Source organism: Vigna radiata, chromosome 3, assembly GCF_000741045.1.
Source record: "Vigna radiata var. radiata cultivar VC1973A chromosome 3, Vradiata_ver6, whole genome shotgun sequence".
NCBI lineage: Eukaryota > Viridiplantae > Streptophyta > Magnoliopsida > Fabales > Fabaceae > Vigna > Vigna radiata.
Genome location: NC_028353.1, coordinates 1,962,297 through 1,984,671, shown reverse-complemented (window position 1 = coordinate 1,984,671; position 22,375 = coordinate 1,962,297). Strand labels below are relative to the sequence as shown.

The 22,375-nt window shown below is 32.9% G+C and overlaps 2 protein-coding genes across 2 annotated transcripts; both read right to left on the bottom strand.

Moving 5' to 3' along the window:
* Positions 1-6,037: 6,037 nt before the first annotated feature.
* On the bottom strand, positions 6,038-7,869 carry LOC106757503 (LOB domain-containing protein 16). The gene is made up of 2 exons (XM_014640175.2): positions 7,378-7,869; positions 6,038-6,657 (listed from the first exon to the last, which is right to left on the bottom strand). Exons 1-2 carry the CDS (start codon positions 7,681-7,683, stop codon positions 6,343-6,345), a joined length of 621 nt encoding a protein of 206 aa, XP_014495661.1. The 5' UTR covers positions 7,684-7,869; the 3' UTR covers positions 6,038-6,342.
* A 3,264-nt stretch (positions 7,870-11,133) lies between these two features.
* LOC106757612 (poly [ADP-ribose] polymerase 1) lies at positions 11,134-20,758 on the bottom strand. The gene is made up of 20 exons (XM_014640318.2): positions 20,590-20,758; positions 20,255-20,304; positions 19,947-20,160; positions 18,447-18,633; positions 18,008-18,350; positions 17,472-17,667; positions 17,228-17,395; positions 17,023-17,083; positions 16,860-16,920; positions 16,518-16,769; positions 15,161-15,398; positions 14,948-15,060; positions 14,800-14,876; positions 14,507-14,667; positions 13,952-14,143; positions 13,728-13,836; positions 13,249-13,331; positions 13,004-13,141; positions 12,592-12,774; positions 11,134-11,756 (listed from the first exon to the last, which is right to left on the bottom strand). The coding sequence occupies exons 1-20, from the start codon at positions 20,737-20,739 to the stop codon at positions 11,709-11,711; spliced, it is 3,024 nt and encodes a 1,007-aa protein (XP_014495804.1). The 5' UTR covers positions 20,740-20,758; the 3' UTR covers positions 11,134-11,708.
* Between the last annotated feature and the right edge of the window lie 1,617 nt (positions 20,759-22,375).

The following is a 22,375-nucleotide window of genomic DNA, read 5'->3' as shown; positions in this document are numbered from 1 at the left end:
AGAAGATAGTAATTAATAATTTTATAATTCTAAATTAAGTTTTTATTGTATGCATAACCAAATAATTAAAAGTAAAAGAATATGTTTAAGTTTTCGTCTTCAATCTTTTAATGACATAATCTTTAATACTATCATCTTTATAATTATTTTTATCAATAATTTACACGTTTAATATTGACAGAGAAAAATTATATTATTAAGTCATTTATAGATGAATCGCTTTGAACTTGTTTTAGATGATAAGACAATAAAGTGGACAAAAATTATATTTGTGCAATCTAATTTATAATAATTAAACTACACGTTACTTGAAGTATATTTTCAAGTATATTTAAATGGATTTATTCTAAATTTTTGGATTTTCATTGCAATCTATTTAGTTAAATTTGGCTTGATTCTAAAATAGGTATATTTTTAAAAAAAAATTAAAATCAAAGTTGTTTAAGTCAAATGAAGTGATTAAAGACCATGTTAACAAGCTAGTTTAAATCTGTTGAATTAAATTGGCTTAATCAAATCCTAAGTTGAGTTAACTTATGATGAAAGTTGAGCTAAGTTGACTTTAGCTGAAGGATCAAATCGAGTCAATATGAGATGAAGAATCAAGTCAAGTCGACTTGGAATGAAAGTTATGTTGAGTTGGTCAAGCCAAAAGTTTAGGAAAGTCAGTTTAGGTTGAAGATCGAGTTGAGACTATCTGAACCGTAGGTCAAGGTAAGTCAGTCCGACTCAAAACATAATGCAAGTCGGTTTAAATAAGAGGGTATAGCCAAGTCATCATTCATCCAAGGTTGTGTCGAGTTAGTCCAAATCTAAGAATTAAACAGACTCGATCCAAATTAAAGAATCAAGTTGACTCAACCTAAGTTTAAGAATTCAGTTGAGTCAACCAAGATCGAAGGTCTAGACTTACGCCTCATGCTGAATGTCGACACAAATCAATTTGGGATGAAGGTCTGGGTTGCAAGTTAAACTGAGTTGGCCTAGACTAAAAGGAGAAGCTGAGTTTACCCAACCCAAAAAATTAAACCAAATTGGCAAAAGAATTGAGTCGAGTCAACCTGGTATAAAAGTTTTGATGAGTCAACCTAGGCTAAAGAATTGAAGTGAGTTGGCCTAGGCTAAAGTTTGAGTTGAGTCACTAGGATAGAAGTTGAGTGAAGTTATCCTAAGTCGGAAGTCGAAATAAGTTAACTCCAATCAAAGGTCGAGACAAGTCGGTGCCAACAGAGGTTTAAGACGAGTTAGTCCTGATTACAAGTCATGAGAAATCGACTCTAGTCGAAGAGATACGTAGGCTCGGGTTGAAGGTTGAAACAAGTTAAGTTATCCTAGGCCAAAGATCCAGTTAAGTCTTCTCGAACTCAAGGTCAAGACAAATCATTTAATGCTCAAGTCGAACCAAAACCCAAGTGAAGCATAATCAACATGGACCTAAATTAAGTGAAGTTGCTTCAAACCCTAATGAACTTATGTACGTATTTCTCGATGTTTGTAATATGACAAATTAGCCCAGCCCATATTTAATAAACTAAATAGTCAAATATATATGGTCGATCTCAATGTATTTATTTTACTTAGCAAAGTTTATTCAATTTAAATTTAATTTAATTTAAATTAGTTTTAAAAAAATCTAAATTTAATTAAAATGAATTTGAATTAGAGATCTAGTCGGTCCTATTAGATTTAGATTACCTACAAGTTTTAAAAAATTCAATTTATTTGTTATTCAATATTCCAACTAAAACCTTCACCTTTACCTTTAACTTGCTCAAACTCAATCTTATTTTCTTCAATTATAAGTTCTTCATCAAACTTAATATCAATAAAAACGTAACATTTTTTCTAATTTATTTATTTTTTTAGCTTTAAGTTATACATTACATAAATAAAACCAGTCATATTTTAAATAGATATGAATTTTAAAAATGATATTTATCAAATAAAAAAAGCTTTTAATAGTTTATTATATGAAAATGATATTTTATCCAGCCTCGTAAAATTTCCAAAGAAGAAGTTCATAACTATGAAAATGGCAATAATTTTATATTAAAAATAAATAAAAAATGTAATTAATTAAATTTTGAAAAGAGAATATCTAGAAAGCTTACATTTTCTTAACATTATTAATTCTCTTTTACATAATTTATCGTCTCATATATAAAACTTATTATGATTTTTATATTTAATTTAGTTGAAAGACCATTATAAAAAGATAAGATACTAGATTATTTATGAAAGAAATAACATAATTAAATTTGATATGTTAATTTAAAAAAATTATTTTATCATATACATATAAGATATAAGTTGTAATTTGATTTAATTTCTAATGTAAATTCATCTTGAAAAAGGACAACATTGTCCTATTTAAAAAAAATTACAATTTAATTAAACCAAAATTTTAAATATAGAAATTACAAACATTAAAATACAGTAAAAATAATACAACAAAAAATTAAAGAAAATAGTAAAAATAAAAATATTATGAAGTAACATGTGACATAATGTCAATATAAAAGAAGATATAATTGAATTATTTTCAAAAAATAAAAAAACNAATTACACTAAATAAAAATTACGGTTTAAATTTAATTTTTTAAACAAATTAGAAAAAAAAGTTTAAATTAAATCAGGATGCTTATTTGTGTAGCAAACTTAAAATTGAATAGATTCTTTTTTTCTCGTATTTGATAAAAAGAAGTTGGTNCGGTTGACTAAATTTTATCAACTCGTGTATTACAGAGCTTGATAATCAGTTTGAAGTTTCTATTATTGATTAATCTTATGATATATGTACTTATAACGTTAACTTGATTTTATCCAGCAGCAGTTGAAAGAAGCTTTCAATAGTGAATTATATGAAAATGAAGTGCACAATAATATGAAAAACAAAAAGTTAGATGATTGTTTGGTTATTTGCACACTGAGGNATTTTTTATGGTGTTAATAATAAAAAACTTTATAATTTACAGAAACTTAATATTTTGATATATACTAAAGAAGAACTAAACAGTCATCTAACTTAATATTATAATATTTCTTTGTGTCCACTAAAGAAAACTTTTGGATGGTATATAAATAAACTTGTCAAATCAATAACAAATAAGAAAAAAAAAAGAAATATGTGAAAATAAGCATTATTTTTTGGTAGATTCCAGAATTGTGGGACCCCATGTATGATAAGGTCATTTAAATATTCCAAATGCTGATCAAGCATTCTGCAAATTGTGAATAATTAAGATCAAAGGACAAATCAGTTCCTTAGTTTAATTTCCATTAAGTTGATGACAGAAAATGTTAATTCTAAAAATGAATAACTTCAATTAACAAACACGTTCAAGAAAATAATGTTTGCAATAATACGAATTTCTAATCATAAGATTTAATGAATTTTGAATCTTGAAAATAAACAAGTACAAGTGCAACCTATTTGAATCCTTGAAGATCTGCCATTCTCAAAACAAATAGTATTTAAANGCAGAAACTTTCATTTCTTTTATTATTCTTGTGTGTTGAAAATTTGTAATCTCGTAATAAGAAACAAGAAAGGCAGTTACTTGTGTTGTTGTGAAGACAAAGTGACATCCATGTTAAATCAAACATTTAAGTTGCACGTGTGTCCCACTTTTGACCTAATATCATATATTAATACAAACCCAGTCCTTTCGCCAATCCCGGAGATCAAATATATGCATACATTATAATTCATCATTCACTCTACATCTTTAAAATATTCCTTCTTTCAGAAAACACTAAATTTAATTCTATATATTAATCTAATTAATAATATTATGCTTGTAATAAACTATAATATATATTCTTCTGCAATTTATTTCTTTATTTTATGACAGAGCAACTCATGAAATTAAGTAAAGACCAATACCGATCTTATCTTCTCTGAGCTCAGGTTCCATTCTACTTTATTCTTGGAGAAACTTTTGCTCTCATGTTCAGCTAGCTAATCATAATCACTCGGCTTCAACAAAACTAATGGCTCTTGTCTTCCCAATTAATAATTACTTTTCCAGATGCAAATAATGGTCCGGCATAAAGTTTTTTCTTTTTTATTTAAATCCTTCTTAACCCTGCTTTAGACAAAAATTGTGGAATTAACGGCCGTTTAATAGGACTGATTACGCATAAACATATATTTTTTTTATGAAATCAAGCCTGACAAAGACCGAGGATGTTTATTTTATTGTTGGTATATATGCAAGTTCGTGTTGATCCAAGGTTCTAAAGGTGGTCCATTAATACTTAAACAACAATTTTCGATGGCCTGCACACTTGATTCATTTTCTCAGTCCTATAAGCCTATAACCCTAGCAGATCTTTCAGCTACTTCTTGTTCTGTTTCCAGGATCTATACATATCATAATTTTCAACGTACGTGCTTGATAGAAGCGTTTATTTTAAGGAATACTTAAATTAATTACTATAAAACTGGTTTGCAAAGGCACGTCAATGATTTGAAATTTGAGACTGAGAGACAGACACATGCAGATTAAGTTTGGTGATAGGAGTGATTATTATTACTGCAACTGGGTTACTTGTGCTTCACTTGGAGTTTCTGCGTATGGTCCCCATAGTTGAATTGTGTAATGAAAGTGTTGAACAAGATCCCTGTCCACTACTCTTGTCTCCCCTACTCAAGGTATCACCTATTATTGTGTGTGCACAACTCTCAGACCAAATTATATTTTCCTTCTATTTATAAATTATTTATAAGGCACACATTGCATGCTTGCTTTTTATTTTACCCATCAAATTAGTACGAACTCACCAATAATAATCGAGTCGCATGCAAGGAAATCATAAAATACTTTCACGATTATCAACTTAAAACTACACTTATGAACAACAGCACTTTGATGGGATCAAAAAACAAAAGGAAAGAACAGCACTTTATAAGATCAAGTCGATTCGATACATAGTACGGTTCTCTATTTCTGTCGGTTTATCACTACAACTCTTTTCATTGTTTGATCATCACCGTACGTAAAACTGTCAACACCCCACTAAATTTTATTCATCTTGATGCCTCTTACCAAGTCAAAGCAGTGCGAGGCTCTTCGTTTGATGTTATTATATGAAGAATGAGGTTAATTGGTTAAATAAAAATAGTGATATATGCAGCCATGTATTGAATCGGGGAGACACTGTGTCTACTTGTACGAATACAAAATCATTGGTGTATATATATATATATTGATATTGCAATAAGATTAGCATAGTAATGTTAGGTAAAACTACCTGTTAACCTAGTAGGGTCCATTGGATATACTAACCCTAGGGTTGTGCTTGGCTTTAACTATGATGGTAGCATCCAAGTGCCCTCTATAGCTCCCTGCCTTGCAAAAAGAAATCATAGAAAAATGTCTCATCAATGCACCCAAGGGAACATTGCATTTGGATCTAAACGTGTTCAATAAGATGGGGCATCACACTGGTTTTTATGCAACACATAAAAAGTAGGGGGTGAAAAAGCTTTATGTTATTAATATGCAATGATTAAGACTCATGTATGAGCTCTTTTTGGTCCCTTTGTTGCTTCCTCCTGGAAAAATAAGAAATAAAAAGAAGGGTGTTTATAATTTATGGGAGAGGTTATAGTGTGTAAAGTATTGTATTTCATGTTACTTTCTGTCGCGAAACACCTCAGAAACGTGAAAGAGATTATTCACTAAAGTAGACAGGTGAGGCCAGTATGTGTTTGTCTTTTAACAAATCGAAATTAACCTAGATGGGGATTCCCACCATAAATAAAACAAAAGAGTTGAACGTGTCAAGCATTGTGATCTAGAAAGTTCAATTAAGCGTGTGGTTTTGTTGGAAAAAAGATCCCCATTAAGCGAGGAGGGAGAGGGAGAAACCAAGGACAACTCATAATTCAAAGGTACACACCATAATTATTGAAGTTTGACAGGCAAAGAATGCATAATAATTTATGACAACCCCTATTTTATAGACTTCCCTTTTGCCATTTTTGCTTAAGACTGTCTATATGCTTCACTGTAGTAGTTCACATAACAAAGCCAACTTATTTTCTAGACTCAATGTTAATCAACACTGCATATTTGAGCAAAAGCATATATGTATAGATGGAGAGTGAGTGAGTGAGAGAGACTGAGCTAGCTAGGCTGTAAAAAATTAATTTCTTTTGGATTGAATCCACAAACAGAAAAAGCCTAATGCATAGTTTAAACTTTAGGCTTATCAGTTATGGCCAGTTTTCTTGATGAGACTCTCATTATATATACAACACTTGCAAAAGACCATGTCCCCTCAACATCAAGGAACATCCTTCTATGAAAATGAAAAGGCTAAACCTAGTCATAATCAGTTCCTCATCATTCTGAGCGCCAGTTCTTGCAGCTCACCCAACTCATTGTTCTTGTATGCTCTTTCCTCTCTGCTTTGTATATCTTGCATGCTCATTCCATCGTTCATGCTGCTGTGATCAATTGACTCAAGAGAGCTTTGAGGAGATATAGGGTTCATGTAAGTGGGACAAAACGGATGGTTCATTGCTTCTCCTGCAACACTTTGATTCCCTGCCCACTGATTATTATTATTCTCCATGCTCCTCGACTCCATCAGATTCTGAGCCAGCTGAGCCTTCACCTGCATCAGCTGTGCTTGCAAGCATGCCACCTGCATTTCAACAAAAACAGCAAAATGTAACAAAATTACAAGACTCCGAATTTTTATTACAGAACTGTTTCTTTCTGAATAAATTGACTGGTGTGTATTTTATATACAAGCCAATGGTAATAAATATTATTCTTTGAGCACTGGCCCTTGAGGCGTCATAGAAGCCAGACTTAGGTACCTAGACTTCAAGCAAGAGAAAACGACAGGAGTAGCTGCTTTTCTTCAATGACCCCATTTTTTCCAAATATCCAACATAAACTAAATAAACAAGAGGGGTTTCAGAAAGAAAATTAACATGATAAACAGAATTTGATTGACGAGAGACTAGTTGGGTTTATTTTTATGTCTACTTCTTGATAAAAAAACCCATTTAAGAATAAAACTTAAACATACTTTTTAAAGTGTTTTCGGTATTATTTTCACTATCCGTCTTATTTTCCATTAAATTCGAAGCTTAATAATTCAAATAACAGATGTTTACATGTAAGCTATTGACATAAACTTTTGATTTTGATCAGACGAAAACGTCTCTAAAACTGTATTCAAGTCTTGTCTAACACCAAATAGGAGCTAATGTGTTACTTATTCGATGTTTACGAGGAGATATAAACACAAAAACTGAGCATGATTAATGAGAAGATCTAGGTATTTTTTTTTCCCAGAAAGTATGAAACTTTTGATGAGGTTGGAGAGAATATATATATATATATATAATAGTACCTGTTGTTGTAAGGCAAAAATGTGAGAGACACAGCCATAGACGGGGTCTCTGATACGAGCCTGAGCCTCATAAGCAATTGTGACAACAGCTTCACAACGATCATGAGCTGGTATATGCAAAAGCAGCTTGGAAACATTGCTGGCACCAAAGACTTTATGTATGGCAGCGAATCTAGCAGGGCCTTGTTCTGAGCAAAAGTAAGGTGCAAAGATGCAGTCAGCTGCACACTTTCGCCTGAGGAATTTGCATGCCCCGCAAGGAGAGCCAGAGGCATTAGAGGCAGCATTTCCACTTGCAGAAGCCATGGAATGAGTATAATAGTGATGATGAGCAGAAGAGAAAAAGAAAGAGAAAGAGGTGTTGGTGTATTTTATGTGAATAAAATTTGTAGGCACACGAACACACTAGGAAATGGTGCAAACTAAAATGTTAGTGAAGAGTATGGTATGGGAGAGGGAAGAGGTCAGGAGAAGTGGGACAGTGGGAATAAGAGGCATAAAGAGTCTTATAAGAAATGTTAATGGGGACATGTGACCCTCTTATGTAGGGTTCAGAGGGAACATTTCTTAATGCTGCTTTTTCTATTGCTTCCACACTCCTATTTTATCAATCTTTTCTTTCTTACATTATTAAAATATTATTATTAAAAATAATTATGTATTATTTTATCTGAAACTGAAAAATTTTAATTAAGAAGTTAAAAGCTCTGATTTATGTGATAATAGGTATTTCTTTTTTTTGTATGGGGTTGGTATGGTTGTGGTTTAGTTTAATAAATAAATTGGTAGTTTTATAATTTAGCGCCGAACGCCGCACCTTGGAACTGCTGCAGTTTGTCGCTTCCTAACTCAAGTTAGTAGACTGGCACCTGCCGGTTATCTCTACCGACAACTTCCTACTTCTTACCAATCAAACCTATCATAATATTAGTTTTAAATCAAGCTTAAGATTATTACCACCTCGTTTTACAGAAATTTTTATCAAATGTGTACAGTGAAAGTGTAATTATGTAGATTAAACAAAGATTAAGGGGTAAGCCTTATTAGAAAATGTATAAACAAATAAAAGTCCACCCAAGAGATAAGTATGAGTTCATTAATAACATTTCATATTTCCACTTATCATCTCAAATTTCTCGTTTCAACATAGAAAAATGTTTTCTGCATCTATTTCGGTTCTTATAATTCTTAAAGGAGACCATTACACTGGATGGATTACAATTAGAAGGGATCTAGAATTTAATTATATTATTTAAGTAGATATTTTTTATTTAATGTTTTAAATTTTAAATAATGTGATTTTTTTTTTGTTATACCTTTAATTTAATTATATGGAGAGAAAACAAAAATAGATAGCATAAGAGGGGAAAAGTATAACGATAAATATAAATCTACGTTAAAATAAATTGAAAAAAGTAAAATAGATAACTTATTCAAAATTATATTAAAAATATGAAAAATTAAATTACATTCTTGATTTTAGTAGAAAAACTTTAAAATAATATCGTAAAAGAACAAAGGAAGCATTTAATTAAATGTATGATTTGTTTCTTAACCAGCATTTTGTATATACTTATTAGCACATTCCTTCATTAATTACTAGTGTTATTTTTTTTTCATATTATTATATTATTAACCACGTGTTGCTAATAAGTGGATAAATTGTAAGAAATCAAATTGAAAAATAATGTGTTAGTTACAACAACAACAAACACTAATACTATGATATCTGCGACCAGAACTATTATCACATTTTTATTTTCTTTTTTCTTTTAATTAGAAAAATATAATTCTTAAAGATTTTTTTTTTGGATAAATTTGATATAAGAAAGAATTAGTAAAACATATCAATTTGTTTTATTTCTTTTATATGTTTATTCTTCAATTTATCAGAAACAGGTGAGAAGAAGTTGACTCAATGATTAAGGGTAGATTGAATTAGCACATTCCATTTGGAAATGGATCAGTGAATCGACCTATCAATGAGAAAGAGAAGAAGAAAATTTGAGTTCTTATTTAATAAAATAACTTAAATTGATAAATCTAAATGAATATCTTAAAATATATTTATAATTTAATTTAAAGTTGATTCGAGGATAAGTTTTCCATTACTATTGAAGAACTTGAGTTATAAAAGAAATTATTTTTTATTTTTGAAATACACCAAAAACTGAAACCGATACAAAATGAAAACTTAAATTTATATATCTAATAACATTTACAAACTTTTAAAAATAAATAAATAAATAGTGGTTGGCAGGTCAACCTTCTCCAATTTGTCCATTATATATAAATTGACTCATGGACTAGTTTAAATCAAACATATTTTGTCATTCTTATATTCTATAAATAAAGTTTGAATTTTTGTTAAAAAACATTCAAGGGAAATTAAAATATGATGTCCCAAATTTTGATATGTATTTTATACGTGAAATACATACAAAAGTTCAAAAGATTTTAGAAAAGAATTTATATGTATTTTATACGTAAGAAAAATGATACGAGTATTCAAAGAGGAGATAATTTTGGTGGACCACGATGCAGAGAGGAAAGAAAGAGTAAATTTCAGTGAGAAAAAAATAAATGGTTACAGCTGTAGAAATTAAGGAGTCCGAGTTAATGTCAACAAATTTGCTGTTTTTTAATTATTAATTTATTCATTTATTACTGTTTTTTAAGAAACTTGAATTTCATTAAGAAGCCTGGCATATTACCACATAGTGGGTAAATAACCAAACTAAAATAGAAAGGGTCATCTGGAAATTCATTCAACTTTTTATGAAATAATCTATTCATTCAACAATCAATTTGTGTGGGTAGAAAAGCAATGCAAATAATCAAATAATTACTTTCAGTGACATTATATTTAGTCTATTAAGGAAAAAAAACAATAAACATTTATTGAAAAACAAATTATACGTTAAATAAAAATATACAATTATTATACTATTTTTTACTCGAACTTTTAAAACATCTATACTATAGTAATATTTGATCTCACTATTAGTGTTTGATTTTTCTAAGCAATCATAAAAAATAAGTCTTAAAAAATCTACAATATAGTCTGTGTTTAAAACTGCAGAGAAGAGACTGTTAATTAGTTGTTCTTTGGCAGTATCATGAAATTCAAATCTTGTCTATTAGACATAGGATATACTGATAGATTCATATAAACATTAGATATCTCAAAGTCGTTATCAAAATCTTAAATCAAATCTACATTCTTCAGCAATCAGTATACAAAGTCAACTATTGTACATCATCACTTGCATCACTTTCTTGGTTAAGTCACGCTCAAAAGACGGGACTCCAACGGTTTAATATTATACATAAGTTGCAATTTTCAAAAATTGCACTATGTATCTGCCTAGTCCAAATACTTGGACGAGATTCAGATGAAAAGCCATAAGAAAACACCAAAACACGATAATTCAGCTAAATAACTAACAATGAAAAAACGCTGCTTACGTTAATTACCAAACTAAGAACCAGCTGTATTTTGTTGGAGGAACTGGTCAGTGAATCAAAATTTGCCAAAAATCAGTAAACACAACATATACAGAGGAACATACGAGATAGCAAACACAACCAAAAAAGATAGATATGAGGAGACAACAATTCGTCATATACTTGACAATAAGAAATGGCTGTTTGTATAAAGAAGAGTCAATGTCACGCATGGGTCTTACTAAGAGCCGCCTAAGTTTTAAGTACTCACAGTCAGTCACCACCATAGAGCTTTGCAAACTCCATTGATAGCCATTTGCAAGTAACTGCAAAAAATTTATATATACCAATGGCATGATGTCATAATCAACATTTTGTTGGTGCATTGATTAATAGCATCACCTTTACATGACACATGCAGACCACGTAATGTCTTGCGTAACAAAAATCCCCACAGCCAAAACAGGGAATCTTGTGCCCATTGCCTATTTTCATTACCGCCAGTCTAGTCGTTTATCTGGCACCCGGTTCTAATTTCTAAGGTTAGAGAAAACAAAAAGTAACCTCAGACCAACGACCATCGACTAATTACTAGGCTGGGTAAGATGGTGTTTAAAATGCAACACATACTAAATAAGATTAAAATGGCGATTCTATACAGATAACCGGATCACAAATTGCATGGGATAATTCAGCTACAAGTGACGGGTTTCAACTAGATAATCCCCGCACTTACATGCATGCGCCAAAAAAGTTAGAAAGATCTCCAGTCAACTCAAAATGAGACCTCACTAAGACAATTCTAGGGAATCCCAGATGGACTACTAAGTACAAGTCAGGTCAAAAAACTGCTTAGCCCCAAAACAGTAAACTTCTCACAGTGCTCATCTCTTGTGATGAAACCTCACCTTCAACAAGAATTGCATCTTAACCTGTACAAAAGAACGCATCCAGTCATACACATGTTATTACCAAAAGAAGAAAAGGAAATATAACATCAGGCTTTATCTATGCCAAATCCAAAAATGCTCATACAGAGTATAATGCAAGTGGGTCATGAACCAAGTTTAACCACAGACAATAGAAAAACACAAGCTTACAACTCAAGCTAATCAGCTATAGATCCTTGCTGACAGTTGTGTCCTATATACCATAGGGATATAAGAATCTTTAGCTTGTTGTTTATCTCAGAAACTGGAGTTTCAAATAATAAAATTTTTATACATAATCTGTTGAGTTAATGACACCAAATTCTTGGGTCTGGCCTCAAAAGCTCGTGCTGCCATCAATTTGCTGAAGAAATAATTTTGATATTCTTTGGGGTCTGTGGTAGAGGTGGAGGCCTCGAGTTGATACACCGAGACCAAGGGTCACACCACTGATCCCTTTTTTTGGGGGAAAGAAACCTTATGTTTTTGGGCTAAAGTTCAATATCTACTTACATTATAATGTTATAGCAACCGCTCTCTTTATATCTCTATCATATCAATTTTTATTAGTGATTTGTTTCTCCTCTGCTAGTGGTTTTTCCTCATCAAGACATTTCCACATTAAATCTGGCTATTCATTCTTCTTTCTTTACCTCTTGCACACTTTCTATCCCAATTAAAGTTAGCCATTAAACATACATAACTAAAAATCATCTACAAGAAACTTCAATATAAAAAATCCCAATTTCTCTGCACAAAATTGAAACTTACAATTTAAGCAAGTAGTGCTTGCCTCGTTGGCATTATATGACAGAAATAAACCAAATTTGAAACTTACTTGGGCAGTATTATAAACAATATACTCATTGTACATGAGCTCAGAAGCCTTGACATTTGATGGCACTGGTTTGCCACAAGGAACAGTCACATCACCTCTCCACTTTGCATATTCCGATTCTTGAGGCATTTTCTTGCCCAGTCCTTTGGTAGAGTGCTTTCCTTCGGGAGGTTTATCCATATACTGTTTCTCAGAAGACAGACAATCAGTATGAAACCAAAAGTTATTGAAAGCAACATTGTGGCTCATTTTGTATGCGTATGCACTAACANATATTCAACCATATTTGATTGTTTGGATTAACTTATTTGGAGGAAATATTAATTTTTTAACTTTCCTGATTTTGTTTTTAAAATTATTACTTTATTTGAAGAAAAAGCTAAATTCACAAATTGGATTAAAGCAGACTAGCCTTAGCTTTCTTGAGCTCATAGATGTTTCCAAGTGCAACTTCACTCAATAGCATTAGACCAACAGGGTTTTTCTTATCAGTGAAGCAATACTGGGCACTTTTGCTGACCAGGTCCGCAAAGTACACCCCTTTCCCAAACTGCAATACAAAATATTCAGAGTTTAGTACTGCTTTGCAAAATTAAATTAGGTATTGGTATCCAACAAAATATAAACAAGAGTTAATAAGGGAGGAATATATAGGACCATATAGCCAGTCGCGGGGGCTTCAGGAGGGGCTATTCTGAGTCCTTGGCTAAGAATGCCCACAAAGTTTGTNAACCTAGAACCTATATAGAGAACAATTTTGTTAGAGGTGCCAATCTAAAATTTGTACATGTCATCTCTGGCTGAAAGTATGCACATTAAAAAGAAATAGTCTTCGATGTGATTATAGTTNACAACTAAAAATGATCCAATCTGACAGTGATGAAAGAAATTTTAGCATAAAAGTTTCAGCTTATCTAAGTTAGAACTCCTTTGGTCACTGGTTTTGTATTATCTCGGCATTTCTAGAGTAGTCATTATGAGAANAATTCCTAGAGACATTTCGAGATTGGAAGCCTCACAGATTATCACCTTAAGAAATCTGTTTACATTCCTTTCAAATTTTGCATTTTCATTGCCACAGGAGAATATTTCACAACAAACATACAAGAAATTAACGTCACATATCCAAAGCCTACCATGCCNTAGGAGCATTCTGTTTCCAAGTTTATCCCTGTAAGGAGCAAACTTATCAAATTCACCTTCCCTTTCAAGTGAAAAAACTTCTTCCAGCTCAAGACTCCAGTCCTGTATAAATGGATTACAAATATAGTGGAAACATTTACATTGTGAGAAATGAAAGAGATCACAGCAGAGACATTAATACACCAAGCACCAACTTGTATACCAAATATAATCGTACCGTATGTGTAGGGGCATGAGTATTATGGAGAAACTTTTCAATTAAACAAAAATCTTCACTGTCATGAGGAAGTGGAGATATATCGCAGTGGAGCTTCTTATAACTATCATCAATTGAGTCCTCATTGTTGGCATCAAATCCAACTAATCTAGAGGCTATTTCAATGTCTTGAAGGGCTTCTAACATTTTCACCTACAACAAAAAGAAGGACCAGATAGAATTAGATAACTTTTCTATCAATCATATATTTGATATTCCTTGAACATTATTGCAACAAAGAACAGACTAAATTTCACGTGTCCAGCATTATTGTAGGTCAAATTTCAAGACAACAAAACTTTAAAATCAGTAACTATATAGTATAAAGTTCCCATTACTGTATTCAAAATTCAAACATAAAATGATTTCATTTGATTTTAAAACAGGGCCAAAATTATATATATATATATATTAACTTTCATGAGTGCTGACTTCAAGTAGATAACTAACAAAATAAGATATATCAATCTAATTTCATGCTTCATTACCAAACCCCAAACTGAAAAAAAGTACCACCTTGGACTTAAAATCATCTTCATCCCTAATAATATGTGGATGAATAGAAGGGATCATGGTGAAGAACCGGTTGCTGGCATTAATAAGTAAGCTTTCCTTGATTGATGGATCAGGATCAGTAAGTTTTAACAGATTTTGTATCTCCGTCAATGCTTCAAACCCTAGGAAGAGAACGTAACCAACATAAAATCAAACATTTATTACTCTGATAAAGACTATGGGATTGCTTGATGCAATCCGACAAAGGAAATAGGGAACTACCATAGCTCAGAAAAAGTAAAGTGACAACATACCGTTTTGGATATTGCTTTTGCTTAGTTTCCCAAGTGGCATTTCAGACATATTAATCTCAAACTCCATCATGGCAGATCTACAAAACTATAGACTCAGTATTGCATCATACATATTCGAATAAAATGAAGAGGTATATTTGACTATAACCTATAAGTTTCCACGTTGAAGAGCATCTTAATCAATTCTATTAATGACGGGGGTAGTTTGCTGTCATTATCATTTCTTTTCTTGTTTGATACCTGTTTGTTAACACCATAATCCTGCAAGTTCAACATAACAAGATTGAGTTGAATATCCACCTGACCAGAGAAAGATGATTATATAACATCAAACAAATAATTTAAATGATAAAACATGTACAATATCCAATGGGAAAAATCTTCCAGGTTGCTTCTGAATGGTCTTTTGTTCCCATGCCTCCCAAGGGTTTCCAGTCTTCTCAAAGAATAATCGTTTGAAATAACAGATTGCATCAGATTTTGACATTTCACCCTCCAGTTTATTATCTCCAATCTTGTCATTTCCTACTCGACCCCATTTACGAAACAAAAAGCAATCTGACCCCTTATCTTCTTGGATTATCTGGAGAATGTAGTAACTTTACACGGGAAGAAAAAAAGTTAAGACAGTGATTGTGAAGACGGGTATAGGGAGATGCATAGTTGGGAGACGAAATATAAGCAAAACAAGAATCTTAAGAAAGGAAATAAGGCAGAGAATTCACGAAGTCAATACAAACAACTCAATATCAAAGAGTCTTAGTATATACCAAAAAGAAGGCTCCAAGTCAAACAAAAAATTATTTTCCAGGCTAATCCAAAAGAATAAAAGCTGGCATTGGAACATAAATACTAGGCAGTTTTTTATTTAGGACAAAACCAGTGCTGAAGTATTTAAACTATAAATATTTGCAAAACACAAATTTATCAGCCAACGGATAACAACTGTGCACAATACATATTTCCAGACAGACTACATAGTATTCTACACGAATGAAAGTACAGTTGAACTATATTGAGTTGTGCCTTTTAAAAAGCTTCCGTGATGGAGGTGCTGTGAAAAGCTGCTGTTGAAACTGAGTTGGAACAGTGGGTGACAAAAGTTAGGTGTTCAAAATTGTAAAATAGAGACCATAAAATTTGAAAAACTTCCAATAAGTTGTTTCTAACTAGAAAGCTTGGCCTTTCAAAAGCACTGGAGCAATCACTACCAAAATACTTTCCATCAAACACACTTCCAATTGTTCCTGTTCAAAGGCGTCAAATATTACCAGACTGAGCCTATATAAGACAATTGATGACAAACAAACCCGATTTTCATAGAAAACATTAAAATTCATTTTATACCATGTTAATGTATTAGGTACTCTCAGTCAAATAAAACTAGGTTTATACTTCCACCATAGTAAGCTTAAGAATAAGATTGTGATCAGCAGATTCCAGACAGTTTTGAAATAAAATTATATTCTCAATCAATGTCCTAGCTGGGAATGTCAGTTACCTTCTGAGGAAGAACAAAATGACACATCAGCTCAACAATAGAGACACAGCTTGATGATTGATGTTTTGTACATATATAGTGTAGCAAAATAAAATCTATAAGCATACTCTTAGGTTCAATTTTATTCATCAATGCATAGAAAACAAACTACTATTTCCTGGCTTGCCAACTAAACATGCTGAAGCTGAACAAGAAAGCTAAAACATACTGAAACCACCTGTTAATACCAGTAGACAAATCAGACATATTCAAAGTTGTGTTATATATGCTTTTTCCTTCCACAAGTATGTGGCCAGACTCTTGTAGGCCAGAAGCCTCATGAACAGCACTTTGTCCCTTCACTTTAATGGTGACCATGCTAGAAGCCTCACCAATCATTTCAACCTTGTACATATCAAATGGAAGTCTCTTTTTTTTCTGTATGCAGTCAATCAAGTAGTCCTCTCTGACTATTGGAATTTTCATCCTCCTATATATCAAAACTCTTCCAAGTCAGTGATATTATAATTAGTTAAATAAAAAATGGTTGATATTGACAACTCGAGTTCACTGTCAGCACCTTGCCTTCCGCATCTCAGCTTCATCATTGAGCACTCCACCAACCACCAAGCAGTTAGTATCTGCAAGTAGACAAGTTGCATGAAACATTACAAAGTTTGTACACGAGGCAGAAAATATTTTTAGGAATTTTTTATTTTGGCAATTGTCTCTGCGGCAGATACCTTTCTTTACTTTTGCATGAAAGATTCCACCCATGGCATTAATTTTGCGTTTCCATTCCTCCTGTAAAATCACGTCATAAAAGATGAGTAATATATACTGGAAAAACCAAATCAAATAGGATTGTTTCTCAGAATGTTCAACGGGGAGACTTTATTTGTGGATGCTAAAAGTAGATGTTAAAGGGAAAATAGAAGGAAGAAATACAATGGCGTCATTAGCTAATCCACAGATAGCAACTTTGATATCTTGGAAATTTTCAGCCTTCAATGATTGATGCTGATTAGCCGTTGCAATTTGACTTTCAGCAGATTTTCTTGGTGATGGAAGAGGCAATATCCTAACTGGTTTCTTCCCTTTTTGAGATTTGAACCACTGTAAAGAGTAAGCAAAAACTTTAGTCGTACTTTATTGGTTTTTGTTTTTATGAAAACTTTTTTTCTTTACAAACCTTTTCAAGGTATTTATTATTTGTTTCTTCAGGGATTTTCCACTTCCCTTCAACACGTTTTGGTTCGCATGTAGAGTAAGAACATTTACTCCACTCTGAAACGTATCCAGTACAACGGTACATTCCTCCAGAGTAACGCAGAAAGCCAGAACATATTGGGCAAAGACCAAGTGCTCCAAACATCATTCCATCAGCACTTAAATTATAAAAATAATAATAAATAGTTAGGAAAGTTAAACATATTTTAAAGGATAAGAAAAAACAATGAGTTATCTCTCATCCAAACAATAATATATCTGCTAGACTTGCATTCATTTATCTTTTTCTCCTTTTGATGAATAAATTATGATTTAACCATCACAAATTATATAAGAGCTCAATACCAGCGAGCATGCATATTAGGGGACACCAAACAAACAAACCTAATCTTTTATCAGTAAAATCATGGACAATTATAACTTAAAAGAAAGATATATAGAACAAGGTAAACACTTCTTTAAACTTTGAGGGTAACAATCTGCATGATATTAAATTACCAGCGGTCACGTAAATCAAGTTCTGATCCTGTTGAGTCTTGACCATTGGCTTCCAGCATTTCACGTAACTCTGGTGTTGTCACATTCTTTTTGAGATCATCTTTCAGAGCCCATATTTCTTTGCTCTGGATTTCCATTTTCTTCTCCAGATCACATGCTTCCCCTGTTTCATTATAATTCTTAACAGATGCTTCACTGCTCGCAGATAAATCTCCCTTGACCTTAGCAACTTTTGACTTTCGCTCATTATCAGCATCTTTCCCTCGTTTTGTACCACCTTTGGAAGTGCGTAGTTGCGTGGATTCTTTACCCTTTTCAGTTTCAATGTTTGTACTACTAACACCTGAACGGAATCCAGTCAGAAAGCAAATGAAAATAAAGAGAATCAACCGTTATGGCAATAAAAACCAGACTTTGTTAAACATATCAATCATCATACCCGCCTTGTCCATTGGATGACACTTCTTGGCGAAGTCACTGACAGCTGATTGATCAGAAGATGAGAGACTATCCCATCCAGATAACTTATCTACTTCAATTGATGGGGATAATTCCACAAGACATTTGGCATGGTGCCAAGCCAAACCTTTTGCACCTGGACCATCAGGCTTAGTGGATATACGAACCTGAATCAAAGAAGAAACAGTCAGCAAGGAGCAAATTCCATTACGATTGTGGTTTGAAAAAGATTAGAGAAAATTCTGAATTCTATTATACATCAGGATAAAAATGATCTTAAAAAGGCTGAGATGAAGTCTAGCTAGCATGAATAATTGTGTTGCTAATATGACTTGTGCAGAATTCATGCAATCCTAAATGAAAATATGATTTATGACAGTGGTTTAATTTGAACACTCCCAGCACAACTTTTGTACTTTTTAACCTTTTAAGGACTTCAGAATTAAAGGAAATGCAGGAAAATTGGATAGATACATAATTATTCGTTCAACCCACAAAGCAGTGGCTAGAATTCTGGACATACTTAGATAGTAAGGCAAATCCATACATACAAGAGGCCAGGTACCTAGTACGATAGGAATATACTTCTTGAAAGTGCATGTGCCTAGAACCAGAGAGTGAGCCTATATGCACTCCAATCCATGACACCACATCACCAACCACAAAATGCAGCAAACAAGTCAGGTAGCCATTATGCTACTCATTCTACCAAAACTTCAATATAAAAATAATTACCCAAAATTTAAGAACTCTGTTGTTGTTCCTCATGCCATGAACAAGCTATCCCAAAAGCTTAGCTGTTAAAGACTCGTGAATGGTTTTACAATTCAACTCTCTATGGACAGGTTAATCAACCTCATGCTGAAAGTTCAACTTTTTATTGGAAGAGTGATGACAACAAGGACTAAACTAGAGAATACTTGGCCATAAAGGCTATCGTACCTTGTCATGAACCAACAACCTCAAAATCATTTTTATCATACAACAATATTCTCAAGAATCAAGATGGAGAATCCAATGATAAAGCAAAAAAATTCTAGTATCATGCACCAGGCTTTGTTCCAAGATTCAACACATTATGGAATAGTGACATGCCACCTAGTAAACCAATACTAAAAGTTATAAGTTTAGCTACCAATGGAATAACGTTGGGAACCAAATTCAAACACAACATGCTAGACGTCGGAAGTAAAAGTAAAAACTATACATCCTCGTAGTTTCATCCCTTAAATTAGAAACATAGTCTAGCTATTACTAAAACCAGATATGTTGTTTCCCAAAAGCTAGTTTATGGTAAACATGATAAATTAATATAAAAAATCATTATATTTTCCATCTTTAGATTATCAACATAGTTTTGCCTATAATCTACCTTCCAGATCACAAAATCAATCAGGTCCAATTAACACACACTCCAATAAGTTCTAATAAGTTAGTTAGCCTTTGGAACATGACACAGAATGAAACAATAAAACCCAACCTCTCCTTTGATAATCTTTTGACTGCAACTCCTGCAAGTAGCGCGAGAAGTCTGTGAAACTTCAATACCACACTCAGTATCTTTGACAGCTTTTGAGCCTGATTTTGTGGCAGCACTGCTGCTGCCGCCACTACCACTGCCACTCTCTATGTATTTTCGGATCTTCTGCTGATCTTCCCAACGAAGCGACTCTAAGTTTTCAACGTCGTCAACTCTACAGGTAAACAGTAGCACACAACAATATACTCTTGCAAATGTAAAACCATAAAAGAACACACATTTAACGAAAAGAGTAGAAATTTCCATACAGTTTTATCTGATTAGCTTTCTTCAATATGCAAGCAGCATGATTCCACATCTGATTGAAAATAAAATGCAGATTAAAACAACACACTCATGCATTACAACTTTTTCTTGAAAAACCCTCGTGAAAGTACAATAAGGTCGAAGTGTTAACAACATTAAAATAGAGTACATGGCCTGTAGAGAAAGCTTAAAGAATAAAACCCTACGGTTCATCGTTACATGCAAGAAACACAAGAAATGCGTGAAATGAAATACAAAAGCATGCCTAAAAACAGGTACATTAACATTGACGGAAGTGAGGTATAGTGAAGGAGAAAAAAAAGGAAGAAGAAATTACAGGCATGAGGCCATCGAACTTGGTGGATTGGACCATCTTGCCGAGACGCAGCGTTTCACTGGCAATGGGGCTCTTGCACATCCGGCATGACGATCGCCCCGACTTCGCGTATTCCGCCTTCCATGGTTTCTGATTTTGAGGGTTCGACATTCTCACTCTCACTCACCCTTCCCACTCTTCCCTCCTTTTTTTTTTTTTTCTTATTTATACTAGTGAAAAGTATGTCCACCAGGCGCGTGCACCATGCGGCACGTGCACACTGCGGCGCGTGCACAAGCGGCATTTTCTTTTATCCTTTCTATTTATTATTATAAATATGATTTTATTTCTAAATATAATTCTTAATTTATGAGATACTCGATAATATATTGTCTACAGTGATAATTAAAAGGAAACCTACAAAGTAACATTGATACCTTTCCTTTCTAAGAGAAAAATGTTGTTGATGATGAGTGTCTTTTTTCTCCTTTTGGGATCCCACGTGGTGTTTGTCTCAAATGTAGTAATGAACAAAGTTAGATTCAGGTCAACATAAAGGATAACATCAAATTTATAATAAAAATATATCGTGTATATAATTAAAAAAATATTTATTATGAAAAAAAAAAATCCATAATCTCTTTCAAGGTGATTCTATATTTTGAACTCTATATATAAGAAGAAAAAAACTATCGCTGATGGGCTACTCATCTTGTTTTGTCGACAAGAAGCATGCATAAAAATAAAAGGAAAGTCACCTGCACTCTCAAAACCATCAGGTGCAGAAGCTTCCATAAGAACTTATTACAGTATTAGCCCTTGGTACTTCCCATTGGCATACTATTAAGAACAATTATCTAGTCATACTAAGAGAGGTAGATTAAACAGAAACTTCTGTTGCATTACACAATTTCAGGATGTTGAGTCCCGACAAAGTCAGAAGAATCCCAAAGTCTCTCCTGTTTTACAATGCACATGTAAAAGAATATGAAATTTGGTGTATTTATCTGCAATGACTAATCATAAAAAGACTTTTTCTCTCATTTCTCTACTGATAATTCCGAGTATGACTGATATCTGGGGCTTGTGAATGAATGCTAGTGTATCATTGGAAAAATACACATAACTTATTCCTGACCTCAATTGAACGCGGACAAAGCTTAAAAAAAATTCCCTTTTTTGGCACACCCATTGATTAAAGCACTGCATAGAACCACATCCATGTGATCATGAGCTTTTTCAAACAACCTAAATGCATAACGAGTAAAGCCACATTTCATATACATATCTATGACAGATGTCAGCAAGCAGACATGCACAGGCTCGAACTAAGCCGTCCATTGTGAAATCATCCCATCGGAAATCAAAATAGTTAGTCATATTAGAGAGTAGTTAAAAAACACGGGGTTCTTGCGAAGATTTTAAATACACCTTTATTATAAAACCCCACATTACGGAGCTTATGTAAGAATGTCGTCAAACAACTTGTGAGCATCATTTAGAGAACCCAACTCAGCGTACATGTCCAAAAGAGCTGGCACAATAGACAGGTCTCCTTCCAACCCAGATTTGATGGCAAACAATGAAGCAATCTCCCATTATGAAAAAACATCAACCTCTGACTCGCTTTAATGGCAAACACCAAGTTGAAGCTATCAACTGCATTGCCGTCACTTCGCAAGTCTCGAAAAAGCTTCAAAACATAATCATAGAAACAGCCTTTTGAGTAACCGGCGATGATGGTGTTCCAAGAGTGAAGATTCTTTGCAGTGATCTGACCAAAGGCTTCTGTGGCAAGTGGAAGAGA

What these genes read in the sequence shown, in the direction of transcription:
- LOC106757503 (XM_014640175.2), bottom strand. Translation starts at nt 7,683, where the DNA reads ATGGCTTCTGCAAGTGGAAATGCTGCCTCTAATGCCTCTGGCTCTCCT. An exon ending in TTTTTGCCTTACAACAACAG is followed by an intron (nt 6,658 to 7,377) that starts GTACTATTATAT and finishes GTTGAAATGCAG; the next exon opens with GTGGCATGCTTGCAAGCACA.